The sequence below is a fragment of the Mastomys coucha genome, unplaced genomic scaffold (assembly GCF_008632895.1).
Source record: "Mastomys coucha isolate ucsf_1 unplaced genomic scaffold, UCSF_Mcou_1 pScaffold5, whole genome shotgun sequence".
Lineage (NCBI taxonomy): Eukaryota > Metazoa > Chordata > Mammalia > Rodentia > Muridae > Mastomys > Mastomys coucha.
In genome coordinates, this window is record NW_022196911.1 from 82,061,861 (window position 1) to 82,075,199 (window position 13,339).

At 36.6% G+C, this 13,339-nt stretch overlaps 1 protein-coding gene across 2 annotated transcripts in view; it reads right to left on the reverse strand.

Moving 5' to 3' along the window:
• Positions 1 to 408: 408 nt before the first annotated feature.
• Med13 (mediator complex subunit 13) overlaps positions 409 to 13,339 on the reverse strand; it is an 89,186-nt gene continuing 76,255 nt past the window's right edge. The window contains exons 25-30 of one of the 2 annotated variants that reach the window (XM_031354157.1): positions 12,964 to 13,122; positions 12,671 to 12,856; positions 9,755 to 9,903; positions 8,320 to 8,493; positions 5,015 to 5,115; positions 409 to 3,593 (exon numbers count right to left, since the gene is read on the reverse strand). In XM_031354157.1, the coding sequence (XP_031210017.1) occupies positions 3,461 to 3,593; positions 5,015 to 5,115; positions 8,320 to 8,493; positions 9,755 to 9,903; positions 12,671 to 12,856; positions 12,964 to 13,122 (902 nt within the window). In that variant the 3' untranslated portion in view covers positions 409 to 3,460. Of the gene's footprint in view, positions 3,594 to 5,014; positions 5,116 to 5,651; positions 6,286 to 8,319; positions 8,494 to 9,754; positions 9,904 to 12,670; positions 12,857 to 12,963; positions 13,123 to 13,339 lie in introns of those variants that run through there. The other variant, XM_031354158.1, reaches the window with a different exon arrangement.

A 13,339-nucleotide genomic window follows, 5' to 3' on the forward strand; every position in this document is an offset into this window, starting at 1 on the left:
ATAAAAAATTGAAACCACTGCAGTTCTGGGCCCATGAAAACACTACAATATACCAAAAGGTAAGCTTTTACCACTGATTTGGAAAGAGTGGGACAAAAAAAAATTGTTGAACACATTTTTTCCTAATTTTAATAAAACTTAAATATTAAAAGGAAACCCAGACCAAAATGTCAGTCAAGCAAAAATGAATGTCTCCACAGACTAATATGCAATGCCACAGCAGGTGGGAACAGAACCTAGGGTGCAATAGCATTTAAAGATTTTCTTTTACCCTGCTATTCAACCTGAACATTCAAAATAATGCGACAGAGTATTTTGATATTACAGTATTAACATAGTGCTTGATTAAAGACCTGCAAATCTCTGTAGTAACACATTAAGTTAAAAAAAATGACCTTAGAAGGTAAATATGAAGACAAAAGAGCATTTTAATACAGTGATCTGTGCCATACTGACAATTGAGGACGAATACAGCTGAGGATAGTTGAGTAAGTAGTAAGAGCTTAATTTTAGTGGTTTAAGAAAAGTTTAGAAATATTTAAAAATCACAAGCTAGTTTAAAATTTAAGGATTACATATAAGTACACTTGGTGGCCCTCTGGCCAAACAATAAGGTGTACAGAAATGTATTCATACAGTGTTAATTCACAGTCCTGATAACTGAATGGCTTGCATAAGAAAGGTATGGCTAGATGTTGCAGACTGGCTGGAAGCAGACATTATATAACTCATCTTTTAAAATGCTAAAATACTGACCTTTTACCTGCTTCAGAATGGATAACTGCACACAAAACAGGTTATTTGCACTGAAATGAGGAAGGAAGTCAAGGTGTTGGGAATTCACTGGGGAAATGTGTGCAAATTTGTTTGCCTACTCAAATAAAACCATTAATGTACTGTAGCTGTACATTAATAAGTTAGATCTATCATCCCGCACAAAAGGCTTCATTTCTTCTTCTAATGGCTATTTAGTAACCTCCCATTTGAGCAAAATCTGATGTGTGAAGGGGAGAAAAGAAAAGAAGAAAAAAGAAAAGCAAACCATGAATCAATTCTGTGTATTTGGGACTAGTTCCTGATTCCCAGGTAAGAAGAATTGTATGCTAGGTCCCTGCTTATGGCTACATGGAAGAAAATGTCAGGGAATAATAATCTTGTTAAATCTATTTGAAACTGAGGTATAGTTGTCACACATTAGTAATTTTAAACTGAGATTATAATCTTTTATTTTTCTTGAGTCATTATTGAACTAAGAAAATAACAAGGATAGTTTTTAATAGAAATTCCAAATAAGCATCTTTTCCCTCAAATCTTGAGTCCCACCAAGAAAATAGAGAACAAAATACGTCAACATAATCTGTGGTGGTGTTAGCATAATTTAAAAACAGAGACGTGATCTTTAGTTTAATATCAAAATATGCTCAACATTTGGACTGTTCTATTAATGTTGAAGGAATAAGTAATTTGAAAACTTGTTATTAACTGTGTTTCTTTATAGAAAAACAAGATTTGGTAATGTTTTCACATACCCAATTTAAAGAAGATACCTGTAAGAAAGTGTTTTTTATGTTAAGCAACATTAAATGTATACTATTTACAAAACAGGATTCAGTTAAAAAAAATACATACTGAGTTAAGAGTTTTGTGAATACAACTGATTTTGTCCTTGTCAACAATTAATGAATATACAAGTAGGAATTTTGAAAGACTGCTTCCAAGAAAGCTAGGTAGACTTGGCGACTGTGAATTCAAGTCAGCAATGCAGGCAGGAGACTGGCTGGGCTCTTGTGAGCAGCACTGTAGAAAGGAGTTTTCAGGGATAAAGCCTGCATCAAAGCAGTTATCTTGGCATGTGCAAACAAGAAGGGGGAAAGCTGGACTGAAGGAAGGGGTGAATTAAAGTCCCTAAAACTCAAGGCCCTTCTTTAGGGAGGTGAGAACCTCCTTGGCATGTGCCCTACTTTAATTTGAGCTGTGTCATAGAAAAGTACAGACTCTGGTGTTTGGGACTGCCATCTCCAAACCAAGAAAATTCAATAAATAAAAAAGTCAAAGGGAAACGTTTAGAAAATGGTTCATTCACTAGTGGAACAGAGTCTGAATACCAGGTTCACTGAGGATCTATTTACACCACAGTTTGATTGCACACACACACACACACACACTCACTCTCTCTCTCTCTCTCTCTCTCTCTCTCTCTCTCTCTCTCTCTCTCTCTCTCTCTCTCCCTTTCTCTCTCAGCCATGCATATGCATACTCTCACAAGCATTCCCAATCTTTAATTTAAAAAATAAAAAGTAAAACAATCAAGAGTGACTGCTCTTAAAATAATTTGTAAAATGCCTAGAGCTGGGCTAAATTTCAACCTTATTACAGATCCTGCAGAAAATTTCATAATTAGTAATATCCCCATGCCTAAATGTGCCACTGTGAAAACTGAAAAAAATTTAAGCATGTAACATTAAACACCAAAATTAGTTTAAGCATTCAGTAGCAAATGTTTTTCTTGTAAAACTAAGTTTCTTTCACTGGAAATGGCCTGAAATATTAGTCATAGCCCTAAACCATAGTACAAAATATAACTCAAGAATTCTCATTTTATTCTAATTATTCCACCTAACAATATCACGTATGTATATTGCCGTCATGTTATTCTGTAAAGGTGTGATATATAAAATGCTGTAAGACCCGGTACCTTTTCAGTTTATAAACACAGTGAACTTCATTACTGTACATGTACTCTGCAACTACAGCTTAGCTGTAAATTTTCCACACACAATGGTATGGACATTATTTCCCCTCTATCCCTGTTAAACTGTACATTGAGACAATACAAATTTATTGTCCAACCCACCCCCTTACAAAAAAATAATACTCTAAAAGCAACCCTACTGCAACTTTTTAATTAAGACGATTACATATATTTTAGACCAATTGCTTTAAAGCAAGAAGGCAGTATAAACCTTCTAGGAAAATTTTTATAAAAGAGGTTAAGAAATATAAGACAATTTATACATTTAAAAACTTACAATAAATAAGAGATGCAGGCATTTTTGAATACTAGATACTATATCCAATACAAGAACATCTTGATGTTCTAAAGCCATATGTTGAAATTCATTGTTCCTCATGTTTCCTCTCCATGCTTTTAATATTCTTTAACAATAATGGGTACTATGGCTCATTACTTTTCACAAATACTGTGACTGGAAAAAAAAGGTTAATTTTTGCTACGAAAGTGTTATAATACGTTTTGAATAATCAGTCATCACCCTAAAGAGCTCAGTAAAGTCAATGAAAAATAGGGTTACAGCCCCACCCCCAAGTCAAAACAATATTTGTTGAAGTAATAAGAATTAGACCCCATCACAAATGACTTCCACTGAGAACTGTAACTTAATCTTGCAGCAAAATATCCTTTCTTCCTGTTCTTTCCTTGCGAAACTCCATCAAACGAAGATCACAGCATATTCATGATAAAGTTATATAACTGATTCAGCACCACAAAATGAATTGGGAGACATGAGCGTCTGTCCTGGATTGCAGGGTCACAGGTTAGCCACGAGAGTGCATTGTACTGTTCCAAAACAAACCTGAAAGCAAATAAACTGTGTAAATCCATCTATTTCAATACACACTTTGGAAGTACTTTTAAAATTCAAAGTGGTGGTTGGTGTCACTTTATTTGTTGTTGTGTTCTATTTCTTGTTTGTTTTTTAAGATGGGCTAGTTTCAACATGTAATGATTCTCCTGTCTAACCATCCCAAATTCTGAGATTACAGATATGACCACCAAATACAAACAACCATTTTCTTAAAAAGAGCAGACATGGCAGCACATGCCTTTAATCCTAGCACCCAAGAGACAAGGCTGGTACAAGGCTAGCTTATTCTGAGTCCAGTGTTAGCAGAACCATCAAAAGAAAAAATAAAAAAGCATATGGGTGCAGTGACAGAAGTAGATCAAGTTCTGCTAAGTGCAAGGAAAGCCAGGCTCCAGGCAGCCCAAAGCAACACAATGCGACCCTGTCTCAAGAAACATACAACATCGAAAAACAAAACACCAACCAACCAAAAAAAAAAAAAAAAATAGATAAGGAATAGATTTTTACCACATATTACGTTTAAAGCTGGCCTGAGATACATAAGACCACTTTTTCAATAAATAAAGAGGGAGACCTCAAAAACTTATTCATGTTAGAAAAGCATCCATTCTCAATAATTTAATGAGGTTGGGGCTGGAGAGATGACTCATGCCTAATTAAAGCACTGCTTTTCCAGAGAATTAGGATTCAATTCCAGGCACCCACATGGCTGCTAACAACAGTGTATAACTCCAGTTCCGAGATATCTGATGCTAACAGCAGTGTCTGACTCCAGCTCCGGGGTATCTGATGCTAACAGCAGTGTCTGACTCCAGCTCCGGGGTATCTGATGCTAACAGCAGTGTCTAACTCCAACTCTGGGGTATCTGATGCTAACAGCAGTGTCTAACTCCAACTCTGGGGTATCTGATGCTAAAAGCAGTGTCTAACTCCAGCTCCGGGGTATCTGATGCTAACAGCAGTGTCTAACTCCAGCTCCGGGGTATCTGATGCTAACAGCAGTGTCTGACTCCAGCTCCGAGGTATCTGATGCTAACAGTACTGTCTAACTCCAGTTCCGGGGTATCTGATGCCTTCCAGCTTCCATTGGCACTGCATGCACATGGTGCAATGGACATGTATGTAGACAAAAGACTCATATATATTAACATAAAAAGAATAAAATTGTAGCTCAGAGGCAGAGCAATTTGCCAAGCAAGCACAGGCCCTGTGCTTTGTCTATATCATGAGGGAAAAAAAAAAAAAAAAAGAGTACCTTAAAAACACAGTCGTTTAAAAGTACAATTCATCCAATGACTCAAAAATAAAATGCTATGAACTCTTACCCAAAAGAATAAATATATTTAATAATAACCATTCTCTTTTACCCAAGCTGAAACAAAGACCACTTGGCATCATGAGAGCTGTACCTGAGGACGTCTGAAGTCTGATTTGAGTCCAGAGGGTGGGAGTGTTTGCTGTGAAGCAGCTCATCAGATTGCACTGAAGGCACGTGGAGGTGCAAAGAGGCCTACAAAGGGAAGGGAGGGAATCAGTCAGCCATGGAGGGAGATCATCATTTAATTTCACTCTGTTCTCCCAATATATTATCTTGATGAAACTGATTTATGACAGTGTTATCTGTGGGAGGAACTACAAAAATTCATGGTTTTGATGGAAACTTTAAGGTGTAAAACTTACATTGTATCTCTCTACAATTTTTACTTTAGCTTTATTGTTTTTAATATATAACAATACTTAAAAAAAGCTTTACAGTTATCTCCTAAATATAATTTGCCCAGGTATATAAAGCAAATGATTAAGGAAACACTGAACCCATAGGCCTGAGTGCACCCTGTCCCTGGGTTACACAAAATTGAGACCACACAGCCACACTTAGGACCTAAAAGCTATGAAAAATAAATCAATAATTAATTAATTAAAAAAAAAAGTCACGGGAGTAATCCTGCACTTTTTTTTTTTTTTTTTTTTTTTGCAAAGCTGAAATTTTAACAAAATTGCCTCTGGATGAACACTTAACAATCAATACAATGCACACATGCTTGCTTATGCAATACATTTATTATCAGAGGCTTATAAACAACAGCACACACATTCAGAGATAGCAATGAGCAGTGGGTAGAAGGAATGTGGTACTATTTTTACATTTCAATTAAGTAAAATTAATCATCTAGTGTGTAAGTTGTATAATAGTATTAACGCCATGATACAGTGGGCGAGCTCACCACAGACAATCCTTCACAAAATTTTCTACATTCTTTAAAGGTGTTTCTTTATACCCATCTGCGTTCTCCATCACAACTGCATATATGTATAAGCTCTTTATAAAGAATATACAGAAATACAACCAACAATATTTATGTTTGAACTGTTTATAAATTCTGGATTTATGAATTATAAATAAGTCTCACTTGGCCAATTACTACAAAGTAAATGAATGCTGGTTTAATTCTTAAAATAAAAATATTTTTAAACATCTAGAACCCACTGATTTCTCAAGTAAAAAGAAATATACGACGTGGTTTTATTGACTACAGTATAGAAGTAAAATGGGATACATGAAAAAAATAAAAGGTGAACAAAATTACGTTAATTTATGCCTTACCTGTGATTCAGAACCAGAAGTCCTAATCTTGTTACACTGTATCTGAGGGTGAATGCTCACTTTACACTATCCTCTCTGTAAATAAATATTGAGTAGAAAAGAATCTGGATAGTCCCTTGGACTTTTCATAAAAGTGTTTACTAAACAAAAGGGTGCCCTGAAACACTAAGGTCATGAACCACAAATAGGTATTACACTAAATTTGGAAAATGCTAGGTAAGCAAAGTTATTTACTGCTATTATGAGAACTTTAGTGTACACACAGATTCTGTGACTGTAAGTGGGCAGCACTTCCTAAAGAATCAAGGAACTCTGCTTAGTGGAGACTCCATCCTACTATTCTGCAGAAAACCCTTGGGAAGATGTGCATGTACATGAGATTACAACAGACCGAGGAATATCTGGGAGAAGAATAAAAGTAACAGGATAAACTATTATTTTTATTAATAGTCAATTCAAGGGCGGGGAGAGCTCTGAGTACTTGCCTAGGATAGTTAATTCGCATTCAAAGAAGGGAAAAAAAAATCACTCAGATTATTAACTACAGTTTTATAAGTGTGCTACAGAAGCCCATTGTTTAATCACAAATGGCGATTTTTCACAGAGTGGGATATACATCCAGAGTATCAAAAAACTAGGAAATATAATCTCAAGAAATTACCTACATATAATCTCAAGAAATTAAAGTGTTATCATCTGACCTGAAACGTGAAGAGCCCACTTACAGTGGTTTCTACATTGTGTGAGTCAGATCTTCATTTATTATTTTGTAAAGGCAGTAGCAATTTAACAATCAACCACAGAGGGCTTTCATGACGCATTTTACTTCACCATCTGATAATTTAGACTATAAAATGAAGGTTGAAAGAATAAGTATCTTATGTCTAAGAATCTTACTCCTTAAAAGCTACTCACCAGTTTATGTTTTGATAAGGTCTATGTCCTACTGGCTCACTTTGAACTTATTGTAAACCAAGCTGGCCTTCAACTCCTGGGTAAACTTCTTGCCTATGCCTCCCAAGTCACCATGCCCCACCTACTCAACTAGTTGTTTATGTGCTTGTTTCTAAGACAGGAGTCTCACTGTGTATCCCTGGCTGGCCTGGAACTCCCCATGTATATCAGGATAGCCTCAAGCTTACAGAAATCTTCCTGCCTCTAGTTCCTGGATGCTGGTATTAAAAGCAGGTGTTATCACAGTCATTCTACTCAAAAGTCATTTATACAAAGGAAACGTTTTAGAGTAGGTAAATTAAACTTAAACCAAGTATTAGAAAGTTGCTAATTTTGTTTTGTTTTTTCTTCCCCCCCTTCCCCCCCGAAAACAGGGTTTCTCTGTATACCTCTGGCTGTCCTGGAACTCTGTAGACCAGGCTGGTCTTGAAATCAGAAATCCGCCTGCCTCTGTCTCCAAAGTGCTGGGATTAAAGGCGTGCACCACCACTGCCCGGTGTTGCTAAATTTTTTAATACTCAAAGTAATAAGATAAGATAGGAGTCTAATATGATTCCATTCAAATAACATAATCATGACTAAAGACCCAGGCTTTACTCTTGATGTCTACTACAAAGTTATGACTTTAGATGAGTGAGTTTCCAAAATTATAATATATTTAGATGGATGATAAGAACAGAAAGAGAAAGGGCACTGTTTCTAGGCTCTAAGCTTCTATACTGCATTGAAAATACAACTTAAAACCAAGAGTTCCAAGCCGGGCAGTGGTGGCACATGCCTTTAATCCCAGCACTTGGGAGGCAGAGGCAGGAGGATTTCTGAGTTCGAGAACAGCCTGGTCTACAGAGTGAGTTCCAGGACAGCCGGGGCTACAGAGAAACCCTGTCTCGAAAAACCAAAAAGAAAAAAGAAAACAAGAGTTCCAGGAGCCTGACTTAAGAATAACAATCAATCTTCATATAAATTTTTTATAATTATGTGTTTCATATTAAGTAACTCTCTTTATGACAACATTTACAGAAATACATACAACAATGCATTTAAGAACTTGGAATTCAGATGAGCTATAAAACTTTAAAATGCCACTTCAGTAATTATTAGGACTAAAAACTATCAATCAGGATTTGTTAAGAATTGGCACAAAAATATTAATACCTTAAGAAAAAGAGGGCATTGATATTGTGCTTGAGGACATGCTGACCAGAACCAGTCAGGTAATGGACCCGCTTTGGCAGTTGATACAAAGTATCCAAGGGCCAATGGTTGTTGAAGAATATTAGTTACTTCATCATGCGATTCTGTTGAAAGCAGCCGATCAGTACCCTGACCCTTAAAAAGACAAGAGTATTATTAGTTCATTCAATACATCTCTAGACAACAAATATAAATACAAATGCTTACAACAATTAATAATCTCATAATACTATCTCAAGAAACCACATAAAATACTAAAAATTAAATGGTTATATACTGAAGAGTCTCAATTAATAGTACTACATCTAACCTGGTGACACGCCAATAATACCTACTATTCAGAAGCTGAATCAGGAGGATAAAAAGAAGTTAAAAGCATGTTTGGGCTACAAAGTAAGTTCAAGGTTAGCCTGGACAACTCAGCTAGACAGTCTCAAAATAAAAAGAGGGCTGAGGGTCCACAGCAGCACACCCGTCTAACATGTGACATTTAAATTTAATTCCAAGCCTAATAACTAACTAAATGTAATAATATCATAAAAGCAGTGTGTTATAAAAACCATGAGACAAAATGAGTATGCCTCAGGTTGAGCTGAGTATAAAATACAAATAGTTCAATATAGCTTCCACTCATATCCTAATACTTATTCAAGCTGCCACTGATGTCCTAATACTATTCAATTAATTCCTCACCCCAGTTCAAAAGGCAGATTCCATTCTCTGTTCCCATAGCACTATCTATAAAATGCCATTAATTTTAACAGTGTTTTGGAAGACATTATAGTACCACAGACTTTTATTCATTCCCTTTGAATTGGCCAACAAATTTCTCAGCATTTATTTTAAGGAAATGGATGAAAGGAAAATAAAATGCATAATAAAAAATTCATTACATCAGTACCTCAAGTACCATTAACCCTTTCACTGTGTTAAGACAGTAAAAATGGCTTTTCCCCCATGTTTTTATTAGTTCTTAGAGAATTTCATATAATGTGTTTTGATCATAGAATTAATGGTAATTCTAATGTTTAAAAAAAGAACCAGACATTGGTGAAACACCAACACAGAGGAGGCTCACAAGTTGGAAGCCACTCCGAGCTGCACACAAAGACTCCAACTCAAAAAAAAACCACAGGAAAAAGGTCATAGAAAGTGCATGCCTGCGACTACAACACTTCTGAGGTAGAAGTATGAAGATCATTGCACAAAAAAAGTTTTAATGGCTAAACAAAAGTACATAAGCTCAACTGATATTCATCTCTTGCTAATTTCAAAAGGAAAAAGCATTCTATTTCATATAATAATCCCTGGATGGATGGATGGATGGATGGATGGATGGATGGATGGACTGAGAGACGACATTTCCATACACTGAAACTTTTTTTAACAGAATTACCTTGCCAGCATCACCTCCATGGGGGTAATGAGAGCCTGGAGAATGTACAGGAGATGTAGTTGGAGATGCAGGAAGGATATTAATGATATCAGGATCAAGATCATCTCCTGTGTCTAATAAATCAAAGATACCCATTCCATCTGCTCCATCTGTACAGGGAAAAGAAATTAATATTCTATTTTCTGTATACCATGATTATTGACATTGAAGTACTAAAATAAATCTTAACCAAAATGGGACTGGCAAGGGCCCACTGTTCATGCCCATAATCCTACAACTTAGGAGGCCGGATGACGAGGACTGCTATGAGTTTAAGGCCAACCTGGTCTGTAAAATAAGCGCTAGGTAAGTAAGCCTGGGCTTTACAAGCAGTGAGATCCTATCTCAAAACAACAGCCAGGGCATGCTGATGCATGCTTTTAATCTCAGTACTCAGAGACAGAGGTGGGAGGATTACTGTGAGCTTCAGGCTAGTCAGTGTTTCTTAGGAAGAACCTGCCTCAAAACACAAAATCAACGAAAAAGATATCTTAAAGCAAAATGAGTTAATGAGACCAATATTTACTGAGCATCAATATGTGCCAAGTATTGTGAAATAGCCAAAGAACGGATTTTGCAGTAGTGGTCAATCTAAAGAGACCTATATGGAAATTATTCTGGACTTTCCAATAGGCCCTATAATCATAGAAGTCATTTTTTTGTTTGGTTGTTTTTTGTTTTGTCTTGTTTTGTTTTTGATTTTTGAGACAGGGTTTCTCTGTGTAGCCCTGGCTGTCCTGGAACTCAATCTGCAGACCAGGCTGGCCTCGAACTCAGAAATCCGCCTGCCTCTGCCTCCCAAGTGCTGGGATCAAAGGCGTGTGCCACCACTGCCTGGCTTCATTTTCTTTTTTCTTAAATGTGGTCCAAAAGAATTGACCCAAGAGCCATACAAATATAGATAAAAAGAGGTAAGCACCATACCATTGAGTTAACCCTAGCTCCCAGAATACTAATATGATGGAAAGAGAAGAGTAGGTGACAAAGAAGGAAGTACTGCTGCCATTCAAAATAGGGAGAAAAGCCAGGGGCCAAAGACTATAGTGGCCTCTAGGAGCAGGCAAAGGCAAGGAGACTGAGGCTATCTGAGAGGCTAAGGGATCAACAAGAAACCCTGACTAACTCATGAGGATGACTTTGAGCATTACAACTTAACAAACTCCTGTTTTGTTTTGTTTTGTTTTTGAGACAGGGTTTCTCTGTGTAGCCCTGGCTGTCCTGGAACTTACTCTGTGGACCAGGCTGGTATTGCCTGCCTGGCAATTCCTGTTTTCTTAAGTCACTGAGTTAATAATGTTATAAAAGCAACCAGTAAAAAGCAAAGATAGCAAGCCGGGAGATAGTGGTGCACGCCTTTAATCCCAGCACTTGAGAGGCAGAGGCAGGTAGATTTCTGAGTTCAAGGCCAGCCTGGTCTCCAGAGTGAGTTCCAGGACAGCCAAGGCTATACAGAGAAACCCTGTCTCGAAAAAACAAACAAACAAACAAAAAAGCAAAGATAGCAAGGAATGCAAAAGTGTTTTAAAGGGCACTATTCTTTAAAAAAGTAAAACACTCAAGTTATTACATAATAAAAGAATAAAATGATGAGGTATGGCAGGCACTAGTGCCACACAACCTTAATCCCAGCACATGGGAGACAGAGACAGGAGGATCTCTGAGTTTGAGGCCAGCCTGGTCTAAAGACTGAGTTCTAGGACAACCAGCGCCACACAGAGAAACCCTGCCTTGAGAAACAAAATAATAATTATTATTAAAATATATGTGCATCTGTGAAGTTCTAACATTTTCAAAAAAAGTTTCAAGTAACAATAAACACCATTTTTTTCTCTTCTACGAAGCACTACCTAAAGGGTTCACTGAATTACATTATATTCTAGTAGTTTATATAAAGCCGTATTTTAGCAGACAGACATAAAAGGAAGGGCTAGGGTATAGCTCAGTGGTAGGTACATCTTGTCTAGTATTCAAAAAGCCCTAGGCTTCATCTGAAACAAGGGGAGCAAGGATAAAACTGGATATATGGAGAAATACATGAAGCTCAAAAGCAGCATACATATACAGAAATTTAAGATCAATAACTCCTCAAAATAAGATTTACAAAATCCACATCAAAAACTACTTCTGATATAGTTTAAAATGGTTTAGTCATTATCTGGAACCACTTTACAAATTACCATGCTCTTATTGGAATAAGAAAACACATATATTCTCATTTATGTTTGGGAGACAAAAGCCTTAATAATCTGTGTCCTTTTCTTTTCAGTGACTTGAACTGTATTGTATGCTTTGGCTCACAGCCCCTCTTCGACTTTCCATCCTTTTCTTCCATCCAACAGCTTTTTCCTATTGGGTAAATACTGAGCTTTCTCTTTGCTTCCTTGTTATAAGACACATACTATTGCTTTTAAGTCCCACCTGCATAAAATATGATAAAATTCTCCATCTCAATATACTTAATTATACCTTCAAACTTTTTTTTTCTTACTTGGGTAAATTTCAGGGCATGCTACTAAGTCCACTAAAACGATCAGTGTGTTAAAAAAAAAAACAAAAAAAAAACCTGGAGCCTAAGCATAGTGGTGTGTGCCTGTAGTGCCAGCTACATGGGAGACTGAAGCAGGAGAGAGACTTGAGCATGGAAGTTCTACACCAACCTGAGCAACACAGCAAGACCCTGTCTCCAAAACAAAACAAAACAAAGCAGCGACAGTTACACATGCCTATAAACCCAGTACTTCTAGACTAAAGCAGGATGATTGCTGGAAGCTCGAGACCAAACCTGGGTCAAACAAGCACCAGGCCAAACAGAGCTGTTTAGCAAGATCATGATTTCAAAGCAAATAAAATAAAAATTTTAAGGCCCAATGAACTTACCATTGTTGGGATTGAAAGCTAAATCCAAATTTTCAGTGGTGTAAGTAGCTGAGGCAACTTGCACAGAAGCAGAAGTAGGGAACACAAGTATATGAGTACAGGATGTATCTTGTGGGGTATTTAGCTGAGGCGTCTGCATATTTAGAGTAGTACTTCTTCCAAAAACAGAACCAGTTGACACAGAATCTAAAGAGAAATGCATTTTTCCTTTTTTGTAAATGCAGAATTTTATGTAACACTTAAGTTAAATGTACAATGATAATTAAATCTGACATACACTGAACATAACTAACCTGGCATGATAACAAAAGAACCTTGGGGTTCCATTGCAACCAAACAAGCACTAAGGATACTCGGAGAGTCTGCAGCAGATATGCCACACATCCTACACATGTCTTTGAGCCTTTTGCTCAGAGATTGCAAGTTTCGACGACTCAGCAAACAACTCCAATCTGTGGATATCAATAGAAAAGAACAGTACTTAAAGTTCCTGCTCTGTCATGAGATTAACTCAAGGTTACAATGAAAGAGAAATGTACAACAGCTTTTAAATTAGTGTATTTATAATATAAAGGCCATCATAAAGTTAAAACTCTTACACCTGATGGCTTACCTTCAGTATCAGTGTATTATGTGTATATATAAATATATTATATAACTATATATGAT